Source organism: Taurulus bubalis (assembly GCF_910589615.1).
Source record: "Taurulus bubalis genome assembly, chromosome: 6".
NCBI classification, from domain to species: domain Eukaryota; kingdom Metazoa; phylum Chordata; class Actinopteri; order Perciformes; family Cottidae; genus Taurulus; species Taurulus bubalis.
The window spans coordinates 18,545,316-18,564,398 of NC_136594.1; the positions used below are offsets into that span (position 1 = coordinate 18,545,316).

Consider the following 19,083-nt stretch of genomic DNA (forward strand, 5'->3'; position numbering starts at 1 on the left):
GCTGCTTTTAGCCAAAAGAATCTCCGCCAACATCTTCCTGCCTCTGTTTACTTACAAATGTGTCCACAATATTTCAGTGGAAATCCGATTATAAGACTGTTTATTGCCATGTTTACAAAGACAAGGAATTTGACTGGGTGATTGGTGCATAAAAGACATAATTAGAATTAACAGTCGGTGTATTTAATTGCATTTATCTGTCTTAGTTTCAGGGTCGAGGTGGTGCATGCTGGCTCACTGTCCCGGTTTAAAGGGTCGTCCTGGACGCACCTGTCGTGAGATGAGTTAATATGACCTGAACTACTTGTGTTGGCTCCGCCCTTCATCTCCTCCCCCCGCCCCTCCACTCCTCCAATCTGTCCCACTAAAGCGATTTCAGCGCATGCAGGGACTCGTCTCCACGGCGGCGGATGGCAACATGGCGACAGAGGTAAAACTAGCTTATTATCTCTTTTTATGTTCTTGCTGGAGGTTTCCTTTACAAGCATTACCAATTGTATTACCATTTAAATAAAAAACGGGTGCCGTTAACGTGGTCAACGAGGGGCATTGTGGGAAACTGTGCCGGCTCACTTCAATCACCACTGACGGCTCCGTGTCCTACATTATCATGCCGGTTTCGTCCGAGCGCGGGTCGGTTTTTCTTTTTCTTTTATCTTTCATGTAAAACGTGTTTTGTCGTTTTAAAAATTTTAAATTATAAAGAGCAAATTTGAAATTCAGCTGTGCTTTTATGAGAACTGAGATGGGGCACAAACAGCGGATCGCCTCCCTGCGATGTTAAGCTGTTTTGGTGTTTTTGTCTGTTGAGACGTCCCGTTAATCCGGTGATTTTGTGGACAGCGACCACACGCACGCACACACTCACGCACACGCGGAAGCATTGCGTTCAGCACCATGGACAGAAGACACGCCGCCCTGACCTTCCTCACTGCTATTCCAGCCTGCATCTGTGCTTTCAGAGATAGACTTAAAAAAAAAATTATACTGAACATTTTTGTATTTATTCAACATACCCCTCCAATCAACATTCCCAGAACAACCACTTTATGCTGCACGAGGTTGGATGTCCTTTAATCAGTCTGCCTCATCGTGTTCCAGCTGATCGATCTGTTGTGAGCTGTAATGAAATGTTGTCCCGTCTTCTGCAAGCTTCGACCCCTGTAAGATCAGAGCGGAAGAGAAAGATAGTATGTCCAAAGCTGGGCTCTGCTCCAGCAGACAACAAGGCAGAAATGAGTGTTGCTGCTGAGCCATGGACTGATTGATCACATGTCATCTGCTTCTCCTCTATCATCCTACATTTCCAAACCGGCTACTGTTTGTACACATTGCAATGGATGAGAGATGGAGCTCTCTCTGGGGACTCATTGGAGACCTGCTGTATCAACGCTTTATAACAAACTATATTTGTCCGTGTGTTTTGATTCTCCTCAGTTCCACAATCTGCAGGAGTTGAGGCACAGTGCATCTCTGGCGAATAAAGTCTTCATCCAGAGAGACTACAGCGAAGGAACCACCTGCAGGTTTCAGACCAAGATCCCCTCTGAGCTGGAAAGCAGGGTGAGCATATCAAGCTTATTTATTTATTAGTGTCACCAGCTGTGTTGTGTGAACTGCTACTTTAATGCAAAGCAATATGTGGTAATTACTGTATGTAATCATGTTTATATTGAATCAGTATAGCATAATATAAACATTTCTTAGAACATTTCTTAACTCCTGAACACCAATTACCCCACCAACTCACAGTCAGTCATTTCTGTACATTCAGAAATACATGAGTAATTGAAAATGAATACATTTAAATAAAAAAACAATATCTGGGGAATACTTATAGTGGATTTTGCAGTTTGTGCACAAACAAATTGGCATGCTACTTCCCACTTCTCCACATGTTTTACCTGCCTCTGTCCTGTACAGATAATTCATGTTGTGTTTAGTGTAGTTAACAGTAAAAAGAAAATGTAAATGTTGGTCACACAGAACAAGTTGTATGTATCTCCTCATTGACCTATACTGCTAATGGATGCCTCGTGGTAAAGACACATATCGTATAACTAAAAGTTTCCCAGTTGGATTTTGACCTTCGTGTAATGTCATGTCCCTCACTTTCTCTCCCCATGTTGCCTGCCCTCTATCAATCCTAACCTGCTACTCATGACTGCGTGCGTCTCCAGATTGAGCGGACGCTGTTTGAGGACACTGTGAAGACGCTGAACAACTACTACGCCGAGGCAGAGAAGATAGGAGGCCAGTCCTACCTGGAGGGGTGTCTGGCCTGCACTACAGCGTACCTCATCTTCCTCTGCATGGAGACACGTTATGAGAAGGTCAGACTGGAGATCTCATACTTAATGCGTTTTAGTAGTCTACTCTAGGATGATGATTAACACGTCCGGGGTTCCACCGCATTCCTCGTTTTACTTTTGTCTGTGTGTTAGGTGTTGAAGAAGATAACCAAGTACATTCAGGAGCAGAATGAGAAGATCTATGCTCCCAGAGGGCTGCTCGTCACAGATCCCATTGAAAGGGGAATGCGTGTTGTATCCTTACCCAATGTATTTGGGCGCATGTAGACAGAGGCATTATCATATATTTTTAAATGTTTAATTAACCACACTCCACAGCAAATGTTTGGCCCTTAACCCTCCCACCAGATAGAGATATCCATCTATGAAGACCGGGGCTCCAGTGGCTCCAGCTCAGGGAGCAGCTCCGTGTCCGGCAGCACCGCTCGATGACTGGGTCCTTCCTAACAACCATGTCCCCCTGATCACTCGCTACTCTGGAGAACTTAGGACAATAATGCTACTCTCGCTCTAACACTTGGCCCACACATCCCAAAGCTTTCGCTCACACAAAGGATTCACTACTTCTTGACAAAGACGGGAACGTTGCGCCGGACGTGCTGTCACATGCTAAAGGTGTTCAAGCTTTTAAAACACGCACTGTAGTAATTTGTTGCAAAGCCCTGTGCATGGCGGCACAGTCATGTTACTACTGTACGATGCAATGTCTCCGTGAAAAGAAGAAGAAGAAAAAAATGTTGTGTGATCGTATCATTACCTTCCTTCCTGTCCTCTTTGAAGTTACCGCAGCTATGTGTAATCGGGCGGGTGAGAAAAGGACGTGAGAAAAGGAGGGAGGCAGGAAGTGTTGAAGACCACAAGCCTCACCAAACCTCATACCTCAGCCAGCAAAGCTGCACCTTGCAGTCTAGCTTAGCCACAGCCGCACCACACCAAACTGGACTGAACCGTGGGCAAATGTAAAGAGGATGTAGAAGTATTTGAAGGCATCACGTTTCACCAAACCCGTATAAACTGTCCAAGGAACCTTTTTCACCTCTAACATAAACCGTGCTGTCTGGTAGCAGATGAATGTCATTCAGCCCGACTGTATTTTATGTAGCAGATCTTCCATATTTCTCACATGAAGCCTATTTTTTTCTTTGCTAGACACACAAACATATCCAAGTCCTAACCTCTTGGTTTTCAATGAGTGAGACCAACTATCCCTAAATTTTAGATTATGCAAAGACATACTGTGCATTCATTAAATGCAGTAGTATGTAGGCAAAGGATGGGTCAAAAAGTCTTCCTGAATCTTACCTGTCGTGTTTTAAAATACACCAACCTTTCCTTGATTTCTCAGTAAGCTTCCAAAGAATAATACGGTAACTGCCCAAAACTGGCTCACAATTGTGAATGTGTCTTTTTATTTTGGTGACATTTTGTGCAAGAGCAAAATTTTCATACTGCTTGTTGTTTTATACACGTGGCAATGGGGTATATATGACTGCCGTCAAATAAATACTGTTTCATCAGCTGCACAACTCCTATGTCTGTTATTGAACTGTAAATCTACAAAACAGAACTTTCCCTATGGCAGACATTTTTAATCGTCACAACAGGGCAAGCATAGGTGGTTACGATAACATTAATAATGACCTTGTTCCATTCAGGTGTGACAGTAAGCCATGAGCCTAACCAAGCATGCACTGTGGCAAGGCTCTGCAACAGGAAGTCCTAAATGGAAAGCAGTCATTAATAAAGCTGCACTAATCAACATTTTTATATTAATCATCAAACTAATCATCAAACTTTTAGTTAATTGTGTTCTTACGCAGCTTTACTGTTTTGTTCCAGTCTTACGGCTTAGAGTAAATAACCGAGTCCGATCCATCGTCAAGAAACACGACTCCAAATAAATTATGTTGCTCCGTGACTGCTGGATGTGCAAATAAGCAACCCTTAGCCATAACAATTTGGGTGACTATATATAAATGTGCTGTTTACCACTTGTGCTGCTGCCCCCAAGTGGTCCAAACTAAAATCTATCATGGTTGCTTTAATGTTGTCATGTGATAGCAGTGCTTTCTCACAGTTTATTTGAAGTTTGAGATCCCTCTTTGTCAACTTGGCTGGGCAGGATCTCATTTAACCATTAACTATATGAACATAATGACGAGAAAAAAAGATATATGCGTATTTATTTTATACACAATAGGCCTTTCTTACTTAATATATTGTGACGTGTTACAGTTAGAAAAGCACATGTGTGAATCGGAAAATGAATCATGGCTGAATTCCATTTAGCTGCTTCAGTTTAAGGGTCCGGGTATTTTTCATGATGGGTCACCATCTGTCTGTCTGCTGTGGAAAAGGTCAACAGTGCATATTTATGATAATACTTTTAACATATTAGATGCACTACAAACATTTGAGATAAGTGCCAGATTTAAAAAAACATTCTAATTTGATGTTGTAACAAGCTTTGCACAGGACAATTCCCTCATGTTTTCATGCAGGCTTAAATGACACGGCAGCATTTTCAGGGGCATGAAAGGACATGAAACTGACCCCCGGTTTAATTCTTCACTTCCAAAACAGGGACTACTGAATGCACCCCGCTCACCAGAGCAAACAAGAAATGTCTGCAGACTGCAGGATGTCCAGGGTGGTGGAATTATTTGTAAATCCTATTCACTATTTTAGGATGAGATGTTTAAAATAATGAGGTCCAACAACAACCTTTAAGCGTCTGAGTATTTATTCCTGCGCAGGAAGGAAAACGTCTGCAGGATGACGAACGTCCAGCAGAGAAGCACAAATGCATATTGGTTTTGGGCTCAGTTATATATGTTTCCTTCCGACGGGTTGGGTAGCACGCAAACATGCACAGATAGGAAGTGTGTGAGGGCGGAGGGAGAGGTGAATTTACTGTGTTATGGTCATTGTGGAGAGAACGCTATCTTATCATTAGGGAAGCTACACGTTTCTGGGCCCCAGCGGCAGATTCACAAGCTGAAGGCCACAGCAGACAGAAAAGAAAGCGGGCTTGATAGCGGGGTCAACAAAAGAATGTGTTCTTCATGCCATTTTACCAAGTCTGACGATAAGTCTGACGATAGTGAGTATAACAAAATGGAGCAGATGAGGACGAGGACAAATCTGAACGCAACAGCACACATAACAAGTGTTAACTCGAGGAGGTCCAGTCCAAAAAGGTTATTGCCAGCATAAGCACAACATTGTCATATGAAATATAATATGATATTCCAACCTGCAACAATTATAAGTACAGTATTTTTTCCCCTTACACCAGATACTAGGATGTGCATTCTGAGCAGACTCTCTGTTACTGCATGTAACAGGAAGTCAAGTCTTTGAGCAGATGCTTGGTCCCTGCTGTCTTACTGTACCGTCGTTACCCTCAAGACTACCATCCCCTGAGATCTGCCAGTGCAGAGAGCACACGGCAGTAAAAGTCATAAAATGGAAGACTTCAAATGTGGAGACAGAGGGGGAGCGGAGGCCATCGTAAAATGGAGCCAGCGCTGCATGAATGGAGGGACAGAATAGGGGAGGTGGAGGAAGACAAGGAAAGACGGATTAAGACAACACAGAATGAATGCTTGAAACTATCCGACAATAGGCTTGTTGAAGGAAGATGTTAATATGAATACTAGAATATCTTTCCACAGTACAGAAAGGTAGACCTTTGTGATAATTTCAGCTAGTCTGTGTCAGTCAGAAATAATTGTCAGATGGCTGCAGGTCTTCAAACATGCAGATAACAGTTGGTGTTTATTGCTGCAGTCAGTCAAAGTCTATGGAGGGAGCCGGTTGTGTATATGAGACTAGAGAATAGAGAGCATCTCAAAGCACTGCTAAAGATATGACTGTTGTATCTATGAAAGGATAATCTGACCATATTGATTTGCAGCAGTTTATTAAGTGAGTTTACTGTGACACATACAAACATAACTATAATTTAGCAGTAGCGGTAAGCAGTTAGGAGACAAATAATAAAAACAAAAATATTAAAACTACTCCTAGAGTAAAGAAAACCACAAAGCCCCTAAAGTACAGACAAAAAGGAAAGTATTTTAAAAACATGTTTTCTGTAACATTGTATTTTCCACAGTCATGGAAAAAGTGCATATAAAGTGATTTTCCTCACGGACCTGTAAAAACATAAAGGAACAATTAAATAGAAAATAAGAATTTGATTTGAAATGGTTCTGTTCTTTTTTTAAACACTTCATTTAAAGAAGTGAGTAAATACGTTTTTATTTCTTACCAGCACAGCGGCCATTCTTGACAGTAAACCCTTCACCACACTAAACCAAAAGAAGAAAGACATCTATTGGTATTCAAAACAAATGTGTTGACTTATTTATAATTTGCAGACAGAGAAAAATACAAAAAAGGATTGTGTGTGTGTCAGCAATCCGTAGCACTACTGACTGACTGCTGACACAACAACAACAAGGAAGAGAGAGACTTATGTCATCTTCTGTTGTTGCTTTGTTGTAAAACCGCTTCAAACTGAACTACATTTGACAGCGAGAGAAAAAGACTGTGGTGATGTGGATATGTTATTAACTGACTGCGGAGCATTACCGGTGTTCATAATTCATGCCGTGGATCTGTTCTGCGTACCTGCGTGTCATCAGCAAGCAGAGTTGATTCCCCTTCTTTGGGATAGGTCACTTCTACCACTGAGTTCATTTCACCAGGCTGAAGGGTTCGAGTGATGGAGCGGCCATCTGGCCAGGAGACGTCCAGTACCGTCGCCTCATCGGTACCTGGGAGCCAAGGGTAGAAAAAAATTACTGACCATCACACAAGAGGTGAATAAACCTCTCAAAAAGTTACATAATTTCCATTGGCATGTTATGACAACATATGAGGTTATATAATAAAGGACGGGTTTGGGATGTAGTATTATTTTTAGTATTCGACAGTATAGGTGCAGGGACTGGAAATGGGGGAGAGAGGGACAGAGGGAGAGAGAGAAGACATGCAACAAAGGTCTAAAGGCTGGAATCAAATCTGTGACGATACTGTTATGTGGCATGCTCTATAACGACGCAGTTACAAAGGTGCTCTGATTCTCATTATCTATGGTGGTGATGTATGGCACATTTTTTAAACTTTGATGAGACCAAAATCTGTTTCTATCTGCTTCCAATTTGTGTAAGCTAAGTTAGACTATTGTAAGCAAGAAAGCGAGTAAAAGTGAATATGTGCATTTCCAAAAATGTTGAACTATTCCTTTAAATACAACTCTGGACTTATAGAAACAATGTGTAAAAATTAATAAAAAAAAGTTTAAATTAAGTTAAACTGTTAATTGTAGGATAACGATATCTCCGGTCCTTAATGTGATAAAAAATAACTGATACATTCATGTTGAGCGCCCCATTTTCTTCCAGTGTGTATGGATTATAAAGGAAAAAGGAAGTTACCGAAACCAAAGTGTGCGACAGGCTCCATCTCACACAGGTACCCGGAACCTCCGTCAATGATGCGTGTGTGTGCTCCGCTCTGACTGGTGAAGACTGTCACCTTGGCTCCCCGGGCGAAGGAGCCAAACTGGGTGCGAGGGATGACCCGCAGCCAGTTGTTAGACGAGCCCTGATGATGTGATACAGTTTAGTTTGTGGATCTTACACGCACACACACACACACACACACACACACACACACACACACACACACACACACACACACACACACACACACACACACACACACACACACACACACACCTGTGTGACCTTGAAGATAGAAATTGGCTGCTGGGTACTCTCTCCATGTGCCAGCAGCAGGTCCAGCTGTCCGTCCCCATCTAAATCTGTCACCGTGCCACCTGTCCAAAACAAACAGCTTTCACTGCACTGGCCTACAAAACAATTTCACTGTGGTGTTGTATCTGACAGCTGTGTCTCTGTTAATCTCACTCAAATAGAGAGGTAGCAGAGTTGTCACATATTCACTTGAGGTTATAACATTTTCAGAATAAAACAGATGAAAATGTGTTGCCCAGTGTCCTCTGTTCTGAGGAGCACCTGACCTGTTCCTCGTCCCTGCGGCTCTGCAGCATCTCCCACGTGAAGCTCCTCTATCAAAGGGTCTGCATCCGCTCTTCTTGACACCCTGCAAACAAACACGCAATAATCTAAATCTAGATAATAATGTAAAAGGTAATCCAGGATTACTGCTGGTTATTTTTTAATAGTTTGATGCCTTGAGGACTTTGCATTGACACAATACTTTAAATGGTACCTGAACAGCCTGTTAGGGGCGCTGCCTCTATATGCAATATTGTTAAAAAACAACTCCAGCTCCTTGTCATTGTCAAAGTCAGCAGCGATGACTGTGCGAATAGGTGAGGGGGTTGCAAATCCTTCAGTGGCAATGTTCTGGTGAAAAACGAAACACTGTCAAGTCTTGCTCTATCAAACTCACTTAATCTTTTTTGCAACTGTCCTGCTCTGCTTTCTTACCCTGAATTTAGAGTCGCTGCCCTGCAGGAAGAGTCGATGTGGGCCGTTCCAGTTGCCATAGACAATGTCTGTCTTTCCATCTCCATTGAAGTCAGCTAGAGCTACTCCTCTGCCATGCTGGTACCGGTCCTCCACACCTTCAGAAGTTGACACAATGTAGAAAGCCTTAGTGGTGCTACTGCTGGACAAATATGTCTACTCCTGACTATATCTGCTTCGTCCCTTCCGGTTTCATCCGCACCTGACTGTCTGGCCATATCAACAAATGTCCCGTCTCCATTATTCTTGAACAGGAAGTTGGGTCCATTCTCGTTGTCACAGAACACGTCCGACCTCGACTCGCTCAGGATTGGTCCGACCGCCACGCCGCGCCCACCTGCACAGAGAGCGAAACACTGTGAATGCTTCAGCTGATTCAGCACACTTCAAAACATCACAGACTTGACCACTCCGAAGTGACTCCTGACCTGTGAATTTGTTGACCCCGGCCTGGGCAGCCACGTCAGACAGAGCGATGATGCCCTTGGTGACATCACTGGCAGCCTCATCCATTTCAAGGAGAGCGTGGGGGCCCACGTTGCCGCTGGCATAGTTGGCCACGTAAATTGAGTAGCGGCCTGCTCCCTGCAGAGCAACAACCGATCAAGAGAGTGAGAGGAAGGTTTTCTGGGAGGGAAATAGGGTTCAGATTGTGCGACTGTACAAATAGGTTTACAACGTAGATTCACTGACCTTTCTATCAATACACGCAACCGAACGTCCTGCCATGCGATTGGCGACACCGCGACGCACATTGAGCTCGTCCCCCAGAAGATCTTCAAAGCGGCCATTTCGAAACTTGAACAGCTTGTCTGAATAGGTTGCCCTTCCTGCATTAAAAAAGAGAGGTATATTATCATGAGGAAAAATCATTTAGCTACCTGGAATTAATGCTAGGGCAAAAAACATTTAGGACATATCATTTGAATGCACTTTTTTTTTTTTACCAGAGTAGGCATTGTTTGTGTTGAGGAAGTAGATCTCCTCACGTCCATCTCCATCCACATCACAGGCAGTAACTCCAATAGCGTTTCCTGCTCGATCCCTCAGGGCGTAGTATGGAGAGTTGCTATCATCAATAGCAATGTTCACCAGTCTCTTTTGAGTGTGATCGTACTTCAGCACCAGGTTGGGCCCATTGTATCTGAGGGAAAACATCACACATTTGTCTTTAACATATTGGTTCCCTTTCCTTCAAAAAACATGATGCCAGAAAGCCTGAATCTGCCACTGCTGTGCAGACTAATGAACATATGAAACAGCAAACCATTTTCACACCCACCCTGCCACAACCACTTCCAGGTCGCCGTCACCATCCACATCTGTTACAGCCATTCCATAGTTTAGTTGTGTGGGATTGTGCAAACTGTCGGGTGGAAGCATCGTCTGTGTTACAGCCTGAAACATGGGCTCAGAGCTCTGGGCGTGGGACTTCTGCCAGAGTCCGACCAGGAAGAACAACATACTTGAACCCAACATTACTGTAACCTGGTGGAACACAGAGCAGGGCTGGGTAATGCATATCAATTAATGGTGCAGGGCAGAGATAAGGATGATGAGCACATATAATGTATAGAGTTACTATGCATGAGTAACATCTACAGTCCACCCCAATGTTATCAGTTTTACACAAAACAATGTCCATAAAAGCAACATTTTGGATCTGCAGCAGAGTATCTGCACACAGATATAATATCCACGCTATTAGATGTTAGTTAATGTTATGAGGGACATGATCCATCTTGGTTAACTGTTAGAAATCATCATGCACGATATAATCCTGCAGCGTTAATTATTTATGATCCTTGCTTACTCCTGGAGACAGAAGAGTGCAGACATTTGGTTAACGGCATTTTAAAATCCGTCTTACCTGCTCTGTCAGTGTATCGAGATGGAAACGATCTGACTTCGCTGCAGAAATGCGAGTCAATTGAGCACCTCTTTTTTTATTTTTTTATTCTTCACCTTACACAACTTCTGCTTTTAGTATTTACAAAACAGCTTGTGTAACGGCTTGATGGAAGATTGACCAATCAGAGTGGGTGTTAGAATGTTGACCAATGGCTGATCTGTACTTCTGCGCACGTGTAAGTGAGAGGCGGAAGTCTCTGTATTCGACTAATGTGTGAATCTATAGGCTCGTTCGTTAGAGCTGCGCCTCGCCTGGAATCCAGACGAGAGCAGGCGGCCGCAGCAGGAGGCGTTGACAAAAAACTGCAATCAAGTCGGACAGTTGTCAGCTGCCTTCAAAGTAAACACAGGAAGTCACAGAAAAAAGTACTTCCTGTTAGTTCCGAACTTTTGTTTACTTGTAGTTTACAGATCACGTTTGGATTTATTATATGTGTTTGTAAATATATATATATTTATGTAGAAATGACTGTGTAGCTGCATCCTTTGGTATTTTTATGTCTGCCTGTGAAATACAATACTACTGGTTTAGATATGTGTTATGAAAATACGATTTTGTACTATCAACCACACAATATGTGTTTTTAGATTAAACATGAGACGAATAGTCAATAATCGAAGGTTTAGTATTACAACTACATAAGGATTTCTACCACACGTGGTGTTTGCTGTCAGATCTAAGAGCCAATCAGCTCTCTGATGTGGCGAGAGCCAGGCGTTTCCCATCATGACTCTGAAATCGACAGCCGGCTTGGTCTCCTGAGAGCATCGTTGACCACGTGTGCATGACGTCAGAGCAAGTCGGGACCAAGTCGGACACAAATCTAACCGGCATTCATTGCGCGCCGATCGCCGCCGATCGATTCTGCGCAGAACTGGCTCATCTCGAACGAGCCTAATTACCGCGACGGCACAAAAAATAGGCGACAACACATTAATGTTTTCTGCCGGGGTATGAATCCTGATCTAAAAAGACAATGACTATTCTGATAAAAACAGTTTTTTTACAGTAAACTTCAGCTGAACGCCAACAAGAACACCATCTCCCAGCATGCTTTGTGTTGTCCTACGACCGCGTCAGAAGTGCGACGAAAATCTTAAACAAAACAAGACAAACACGGGTAAGCCGAAAGAGGAGCAATTAGTAGGTATACGTCTGTTTAGCAATGTTTTCAATGAAAATGTATTAACACAGTTCCAGATGGGTGGATATTAACGTGTGTGTTCGCGTCCTCAACAATCAATGAATACAAGCCCAGCGAGTGGACTTGTAGGTAGCTAGCTACATTGGTAAGCTAACCAACGTTAGCTAACAGCACTGTCTTAGTTTAGATGCGTGTAGTCCCATTTTAGACCAATGTAGTAAGATTAAAATATGACCCACATTGTTATTACATTTATTCAAGAGTCGTTTGGACGTCCGTTTACGGTTAATACATTTTTTATTACGTATTTAATTGCATCGCCTCTTTTAATGTTCCCTTTCCTCTGTGATCCAGGACCTTTTAGCGTCATTCAATAATGGAGTCGGAACAGGCAAAAGAAGATTGTGCTGCAATCCAGCCGGCACCCACTCCTCCTCCCTCCCAGTCAAAGAAGCCAAGTCAGGGTGTGAACGTCCCCAAGCAGCGACCCCAGGGCTCCAAAGAAAAAGCTCAGACTCAGGGAGAAGTAAAACCAAGACCCAGGCCTCGCTACACTGACAAGGCAAGGAAGAATGCCAAGAACAAGAAGGACAAGGCTGGAGCAGCTGATAAGGGAGCGCCTGTTGGAGAAGAGGTACAGAATGGCGACCCTGATGTGAAGGAAGAGCGCTTGCAGGTTGCAGATGAACAGGTGAATGGGCAGCCTGACCCAACCAATGAAGAGCATGATGCTACCTGGCTGGAAGAAAAAACACCCTCTGAGGAAGGGGAGGAGGAGAGTTGGGACACCTTGTTCAATGATGATGGAGATTCTCTGGAACCGCAGCTCGGAGAGGTGAGAGCTTTGTCTGGGTGATGGAACCGTCCTCTAAATTCACACACCACACACTCATTTGTTTGTACACCCAGTTAACGCTTAAGCAGTCTCATATGTGTTCTTATAATAATTTAACATTTTCAATACAGCAGATCATTTTGTCCCTTTGGCATTTCCCTCTTCTCTCACCTACTCTCACTTTTGTCACTTCTTCCCTGTCCAGCTGACTTTGAAGGACGGTAGGAAGAAAAAGTCTGTCCAGGAGGCCAGGTTTGATTACTACAACACGGACGGAGATGGCGATGACGACATCGAGCTCACAGAGGATGAACTCTCTCACATTGTTGAGATCTATGACTTCCCTGCTGAATTTAAGTCGGAGGACCTTCTCAAGTTATTTCAGCCCTACCAGTAAGTATAATTCAGTTAACTGCTGCAAGCCCTGCTAGTTATTGTTGTATTTGAATAAGATTAACATATGGATCATGATCAAAGCAGTTTAATGAAATCTCAGTGAATGTGGCATCCCTGGTTTATGTATTGCTTTTGAGAGCCAGAATCTTTAGTATCAGTCAGGGGGGGTATCGATCTGGATCAATATATTGATTCAAGCATCAACAATCCAATATAATCAATGCAAAGTTTAGAAAAAAATAGATATTCACATCATCATCTTTAGGATGTGCCAAATTCCTACAGAGCCCAGTAATATAATTGTCAAAACATGAATATCAGCATGAGTGAATAAAGTCCAGCTCGCGATCATTGTAGAGGAGTGAAAAACATCCTGATTTAAAAAAAAAAAAAAGGATCATAGAGAACCAACTTGCACAATGTTGCTATTTCCATTTTATTTATACTTTTTTGTCCTAAAAAAAGATGTGGTCCATTGCAATGCAATACAAATATTTGTCTCTTCTTGACACAATGTAAGTTAAAATGATTCCGGTATGCTTTAAACCCATTTTATGAATTTGTATTATTTGTTTTGTTGTATTTTGATGATTACCAAGATTATATAGTGAATACGATTATTTTGGCATGACATGACATTGTTATATTGTTCCATGCCTACCTCTGAAATTAATCTATTTGAAATCGTATTGTGACAAATATCCTTTCATTGTCCAATTGACAACTGTATATAATATCTTATCGTGATGAAACTTGGGATTTTAAACCCTAGTATCAGATATAACTTTTTTTTCTGCATTGCTATTGTGTGACTATTTACTCCATGTGTATTTCAGACAGAGAGGATTTGACATCAAGTGGATTGATGACGCTCACGTCCTGGGCCTTTTCTCAAGCCCCATAGCAGGTTAGTGAAGCCCTGTGTGACAGGAAGGGGGGATATCTAACACAACATTATTGTGTCATTTTTTTACTGCCACAACAGGAGGAAGTTTATTAAATGAAAAGAATGAATAGGCACGAGTAGATCCTGAAAAGCTCAACAATATTACTTTAGTTACCTGTTAACTGCTGAGCTTCTATATGCTATCAAGAAGTTTGAAAGGAAACCAGTTGGAATCTGTTTTTGAGATCATCTTTCTCACACGTGCTTTTTCAGTTGTCTCCAAAAAATATAAAATAACATGTTAGACCTGTGGAATTTGTCTGTTTTTTTTTTTTTTTCTATTTTCAGCTCGTGAAGCTTTGAGATCCAAACATCCTCTTATGAAGTTGCGTCCTCTCTCCCAATCCTCTTCCGTCATGAAGGCCAAAGCTCGTAGCTGCTCAGGTACAAATACCTCCGTCTCTCTGGTTCTTTGACGGCTTGTTCCCTGGAGCTCACATATTTAGAGACTAACATTATGTTTATATGTCATTGTTACTTTTATTCTGCCGATCCTCAGACTACCTCCTGCCTACTAAAGAGAGACCTCCGACCAGTGCATTGCTGGCTCGCAAGCTTGTGATGGGAGCCCTCGGTGTAAAGAGCAACCAGACAAAGGAGCAGGGCGAAGCCGAGAGGAAGAAGCTCCAGGAGGCGAAAGGTGCGTTAATAACAGATGCTATTTTCACCTTATGACCGAGGTTGATGTTCTGTGGTCAGCAATACGTTTTCTTTGCATGGTCTGTTTTCTCTAATAGTAGCCTAGATGTTTGGGCAGCAGACATTTGACTGAAATACCGCAGTTACTCAACTTAAGGTGAATGTTGCAAATGTGACAAATGAGTTTCATGTGTGTGAGTCAAGCAGGTTGTCGGTAGGAAAGAACATGAGTTCCCAGTCAAACTTACCTGAACAAATACAGGACTGTCTCAGAAAATTAGAATATTGTGATAAAGTTCTTTATTTTCTGTAATGCAATTTAAAAAAAACAAAAATGTCATGCATTCTGGATTCATTACAAATCAACTGAAATATTGCAAGCCTTTTATTGTTTTAATATTGCTAATTATGGCTTACAGCTTAAGAAAACTCAAAAATCCTATCTCAAAAAATTAGAATATCATGAAAAAGTATACTAGTAGGGTATTCAACTAATCACTTGAATCGTCTAATTAAGTCGAAACACCTGCAAGGGTTTCCTGAGCCTTGAAAAACACTCAGCTTGGTTCAGTAAACTAAATCACAAGTATGGGGAAGACTGCTGATCTGACTTCTGTCCAGAGGACCATCATTGACACCCTCCATCAGGAGGGTAAGACACAAATTTCTCAGAGCAAGCTGTTCAGAGTGCAGTTTCAAAGCACATCCACAAAAAGTCTGTTGGAAGGGGGAAATGTGGCAGGAAACGCTGCACAACCAAGAGAGATGCCCGCAGCCTTAACAGCATTGTGAAGAAGAGTCGCTTCCAGAATTTGGGGGAGCTTCAAAGACAGTGGACTGAAGCTGGAGTCCAGGTATCAAAAGCCACTGTTCACAGACGTGTCCGGGAAATGGGCTACAATAGCCGTATTCCCATGGTCAAGCCACTTCTGAACTCAAGACAACGGAAGAAGCGTCTGACTTGGGCTATGGAAAAGAAGCACTGGACAGTTGCAGAGTGGTCCAAAGTCCTCTTTTCAGACGAAAGCAAGTGTTGTATTTCATTTGGAAGTCAAGGCGCCAGAGTCTGGAGAAAGGCTGGAGAGACGCAAAATCCAAGTTGCTTGAAATCCAGTGTGAAGTTCCCACAGTCAGTGACGGTTTGGGGTGCCATGTCAGCTGCTGGTGTTGGTCCACTGTTTCATCAAGTCCAGAGTAAATGCAGCTGTGTACCAAGAGATTTTAGAGCACTACATGCTTCCGTCTGCAGAAAAGCTCTATGGAGATGAGGATTTCATTTTCCAGCATGATCTGGCACCTGCCCACAGTGCCAAAACCACCAGTAACTGGTGTACTGACGATGGCATTACTGTCCTCGATTGGCCTGCCAATTCCCCTGACCTGAACCCCATAGAGAATGTGTGGGGTATTGTGAAGAAGAAGCTGAAAGACACCAGACCCAACAATGCAAATGAGCTAAAGGCCGCTATTGAAGCATCCTGGGCATCCATACAACCTCAGCAATGCCACAGACTGATTGCCTCCATGCCACGCCGCATTGATGCAGTAATCCGTGCAAAAGGATTCCCAACCAAGTACTGAGTGCATTAATGGACATTTTCAAATGTTTGATTTTGTTTTGCTGTCATAAATCTTTTTTTTTTACTTGGTCTGAGGAAATATTCAAATTTTTTGAGAAAGGATTTGTGAGTTTTCTTAAGCTGTAAGCCATAATCAGCAATATTAAAACAATAAAAGGCTTGAAATATTTCAGTTGATTTGTAATGAATCCAGAATGCATGACATTTTTGTTTTTTGAATTGCATTACAGAAAATAAAGAACTTTATCACAATATTCTACTTTTCTGAGACAGTCCTGTAGTTATTTAAAACATGCCACAGTCTGCCCCTCCTAATCGTTGCATCACAAGGTTTCCACCACAAGGCGGAGCTGTTTTTATACTTTACTGCAAACTTGAAATTGATGCCGAGAGAAGTTGCTCTCCGTCCACTTGGGTGCAAATCTCAACGGGTCTATAATCAGAAAAGCAGCCATTTCCCTTCACAGATGGAACATAAGTATATAGGCACAGAAGACCACAAATGGCTGTCCGCTAGCTTCCAGTTAGGAAGTCAGGGCCTTTTAGTATAGAAAACTAAAAACAGCTCCTTTGTTCTGAACATGGGCACACTGCTGTGCTCGCTCTGTACGATCCCAACAACACTGTAAATGTCTGTCAGAAGTGCATCTTGTGCTGAACATTGTGTCCTTGCTATGGATGCCACGTCTGGTCGTATTCAGAGATTAATTTACAGCCGGCTCCTCACTACCCTGTATGTAGAGAAGACGGTGATGCATATTTAGAGCAACAAATCACCTAAGTCGTGTTTATTTGAGGGCTCTTGCTGATTGATATGTTGAACGTTGTCACTTTGGTTTATCTTTCAGAACAAAAGCGCCTGGCAGCCAAACAGAAGGAAGACGCTTGGGAGGGGAAGTGATTGGACAGAAACTACTGTTTTATTTTTGTTTGTTTCTTAGATTTCTTGATTCAGCAGAGGCTTAAGTCTTCTGTTTATTCTCTCGCTCTGTTTTTGTCAACTGGCCACTCCTTCCTATCGCCACATTTCCCAGAAATGGATTCCCACCATTTTGTCCTTCTTTTGGCCACAGTCCTTCACCAACTGTTACTGAAGGTCCCATCATTCACTGTCTGTTTGCCTGCAGTGTTACATCAAATTAAAGGGTCCAGTTATTGTTCTCTCACTTTTATGTTCATGCTTTGTCCATGCAGGGACTGTTGCATCTGTGCCGTGGCCGAGGCTAAAACAATCAACTCGGCTGGGTTTTTTTTCTTCATATTTCTTAACATTGTAACCACAGTCTGTAGCCTTTTTGTGTCTAATTGAATAGATTTTAGAAATCATGTTTGTCTTTATATATTTTTTAATTTTTTAAAGATGACCCAAGTAAATGTGAGGGAAGCAAGGTTTTCTGTTGATATTCATGACCATGCAGTATATCACTATACTCTATATGAAGACATTATTGGGATTAGACTTTCTTTGAGGACCTGTAGCTTGTATTATTAAAACATTTCTGATCAATCAAAAGCCTCCAAAAAGCTACTACTATTGGTCTTTTCCACTTCTGTGGCTGTTCAGTCTGTTAAATCCTAAAGACGTACATTTTTTTGTATCCTGTGCTCATCTGTAAGCATTTTCAATGAGGAGTCTTGTTGTCCAAGCAGAACTGATGATGATGTTGAGGCTATCATTCATTCTGACATCAAATGAGTTGACCATTTCAAGACATTGAGAATAACACATTTTATTTGGTGCTAGTATATTTGGAAACTACATCCTGAACAATTAGTAGTATTGTGTCTTAATGTGCACAGTGAAGGAACAAGTCAATAAACATAAATTAAACTATTGAGCAGATCTTGTATTTTAGCTGCATTGTTTTTACTTTGTTAAGCTGAATTATGTCCATGAAATAAGTTGAGTAAGGGAAGTTCAACTACAGTTTTGGTGATATGTTTCTGCTCGATGCAGTTGAAGTATCATGTGATCTAATAGTTAAGGAAATTCTGCAAAAAGTAGGTCTATCACAACTCTTTCAATCTGCTTTAGATTAAAATCTTTGTTGTTGTCAACCTCATGCTGTTTTTCTTTGTTCCTTGAAAGTTGAGATTTTGACCTTTCACTAGAGAGAGAGAGAGAGAGAGAGAGAGAGAGCGCATTTGCTATTTCAGTCAACTTTCATAATTCAGCTTCCTTAAATGCACACATCCAGGCTCAGGGGAGACTTTAGTGACAGCTGGTAGGCAGCTGCCTCTGAGGCCACAGACCACGTAGCCCTGAGTCTCCTTCGCCTCCTCAGCCAATAATCACGTCTCATTCTCCTGCTTGGGGGAAGAGCTGCTCATTTGGCTTACTGCAAATTATTTCCACTTCTACATCATCTTCAAAATATAATTTGCTCTTAACTTTTGGCCTGACTGCTTAGATGTTAGTGGACGTTCTAACGTAGTTATATAAAATATTTTGGGGTAAATACATGTTGAAACGGTGTCTTTGTTTGCAGAAATCATTTATTGAGAGTATTTGTTAAATTCATCTCAACCATTCCTGCTGGAAGGAGTTCAGATCATTAGCTGACGACTGAGCCACAGAGCCACGTGGCTCACAGTGGGCTAATTGAAGTGCTGCAGCCTCAGAGGAGGCAGCATTATAAGTTCAATTTAGTGTTCATGTCTTTTTGACTCAGTAGTTGACAATTAGCATGGCAAAATAACATTTCTGCTATTTAAATACAATCTCTGCACGTGTTAATCTCTTTCCAAAGTTCCCTTGGTTACAAAGATGTCAGGAGCATCAGGAATGATGG

The 19,083-nt window shown here is 42.1% G+C and overlaps 3 protein-coding genes across 3 annotated transcripts; 2 read left to right on the top strand and 1 right to left on the bottom strand.

Moving 5' to 3' along the window:
* Nucleotides 1–382: 382 nt before the first annotated feature.
* On the top strand, nucleotides 383–2,744 carry golga7ba (golgin A7 family, member Ba; the record flags this gene model as incomplete). Its single annotated transcript, XM_079219828.1, has 5 exons — nucleotides 383–430; nucleotides 1,438–1,563; nucleotides 2,181–2,333; nucleotides 2,445–2,546; nucleotides 2,661–2,744. 5 exons carry the CDS (start codon nucleotides 383–385, stop codon nucleotides 2,742–2,744), a joined length of 513 nt encoding a protein of 170 aa, XP_079075954.1.
* A 3,476-nt stretch (nucleotides 2,745–6,220) lies between these two features.
* On the bottom strand, nucleotides 6,221–10,821 carry crtac1a (cartilage acidic protein 1a). Its single transcript, XM_079219369.1, has 14 exons — nucleotides 10,710–10,821; nucleotides 10,122–10,327; nucleotides 9,787–9,983; nucleotides 9,533–9,669; nucleotides 9,268–9,424; nucleotides 9,042–9,176; nucleotides 8,801–8,937; nucleotides 8,580–8,716; nucleotides 8,368–8,450; nucleotides 8,063–8,163; nucleotides 7,760–7,928; nucleotides 6,951–7,096; nucleotides 6,589–6,628; nucleotides 6,221–6,472 (listed from the first exon to the last, which is right to left on the bottom strand). Exons 2-14 carry the CDS (start codon nucleotides 10,316–10,318, stop codon nucleotides 6,465–6,467), a joined length of 1,644 nt encoding a protein of 547 aa, XP_079075495.1. The 5' UTR covers nucleotides 10,319–10,327; nucleotides 10,710–10,821; the 3' UTR covers nucleotides 6,221–6,464.
* A 966-nt stretch (nucleotides 10,822–11,787) lies between these two features.
* r3hcc1l (R3H domain and coiled-coil containing 1-like) lies at nucleotides 11,788–18,342 on the top strand. Its single transcript, XM_079219552.1, has 7 exons — nucleotides 11,788–11,871; nucleotides 12,250–12,730; nucleotides 12,936–13,123; nucleotides 13,963–14,033; nucleotides 14,361–14,456; nucleotides 14,572–14,712; nucleotides 17,140–18,342. The coding sequence occupies exons 2-7, from the start codon at nucleotides 12,272–12,274 to the stop codon at nucleotides 17,190–17,192; spliced, it is 1,008 nt and encodes a 335-aa protein (XP_079075678.1). The 5' UTR covers nucleotides 11,788–11,871; nucleotides 12,250–12,271; the 3' UTR covers nucleotides 17,193–18,342.
* The last annotated feature ends 741 nt before the right edge of the window (nucleotides 18,343–19,083 follow it).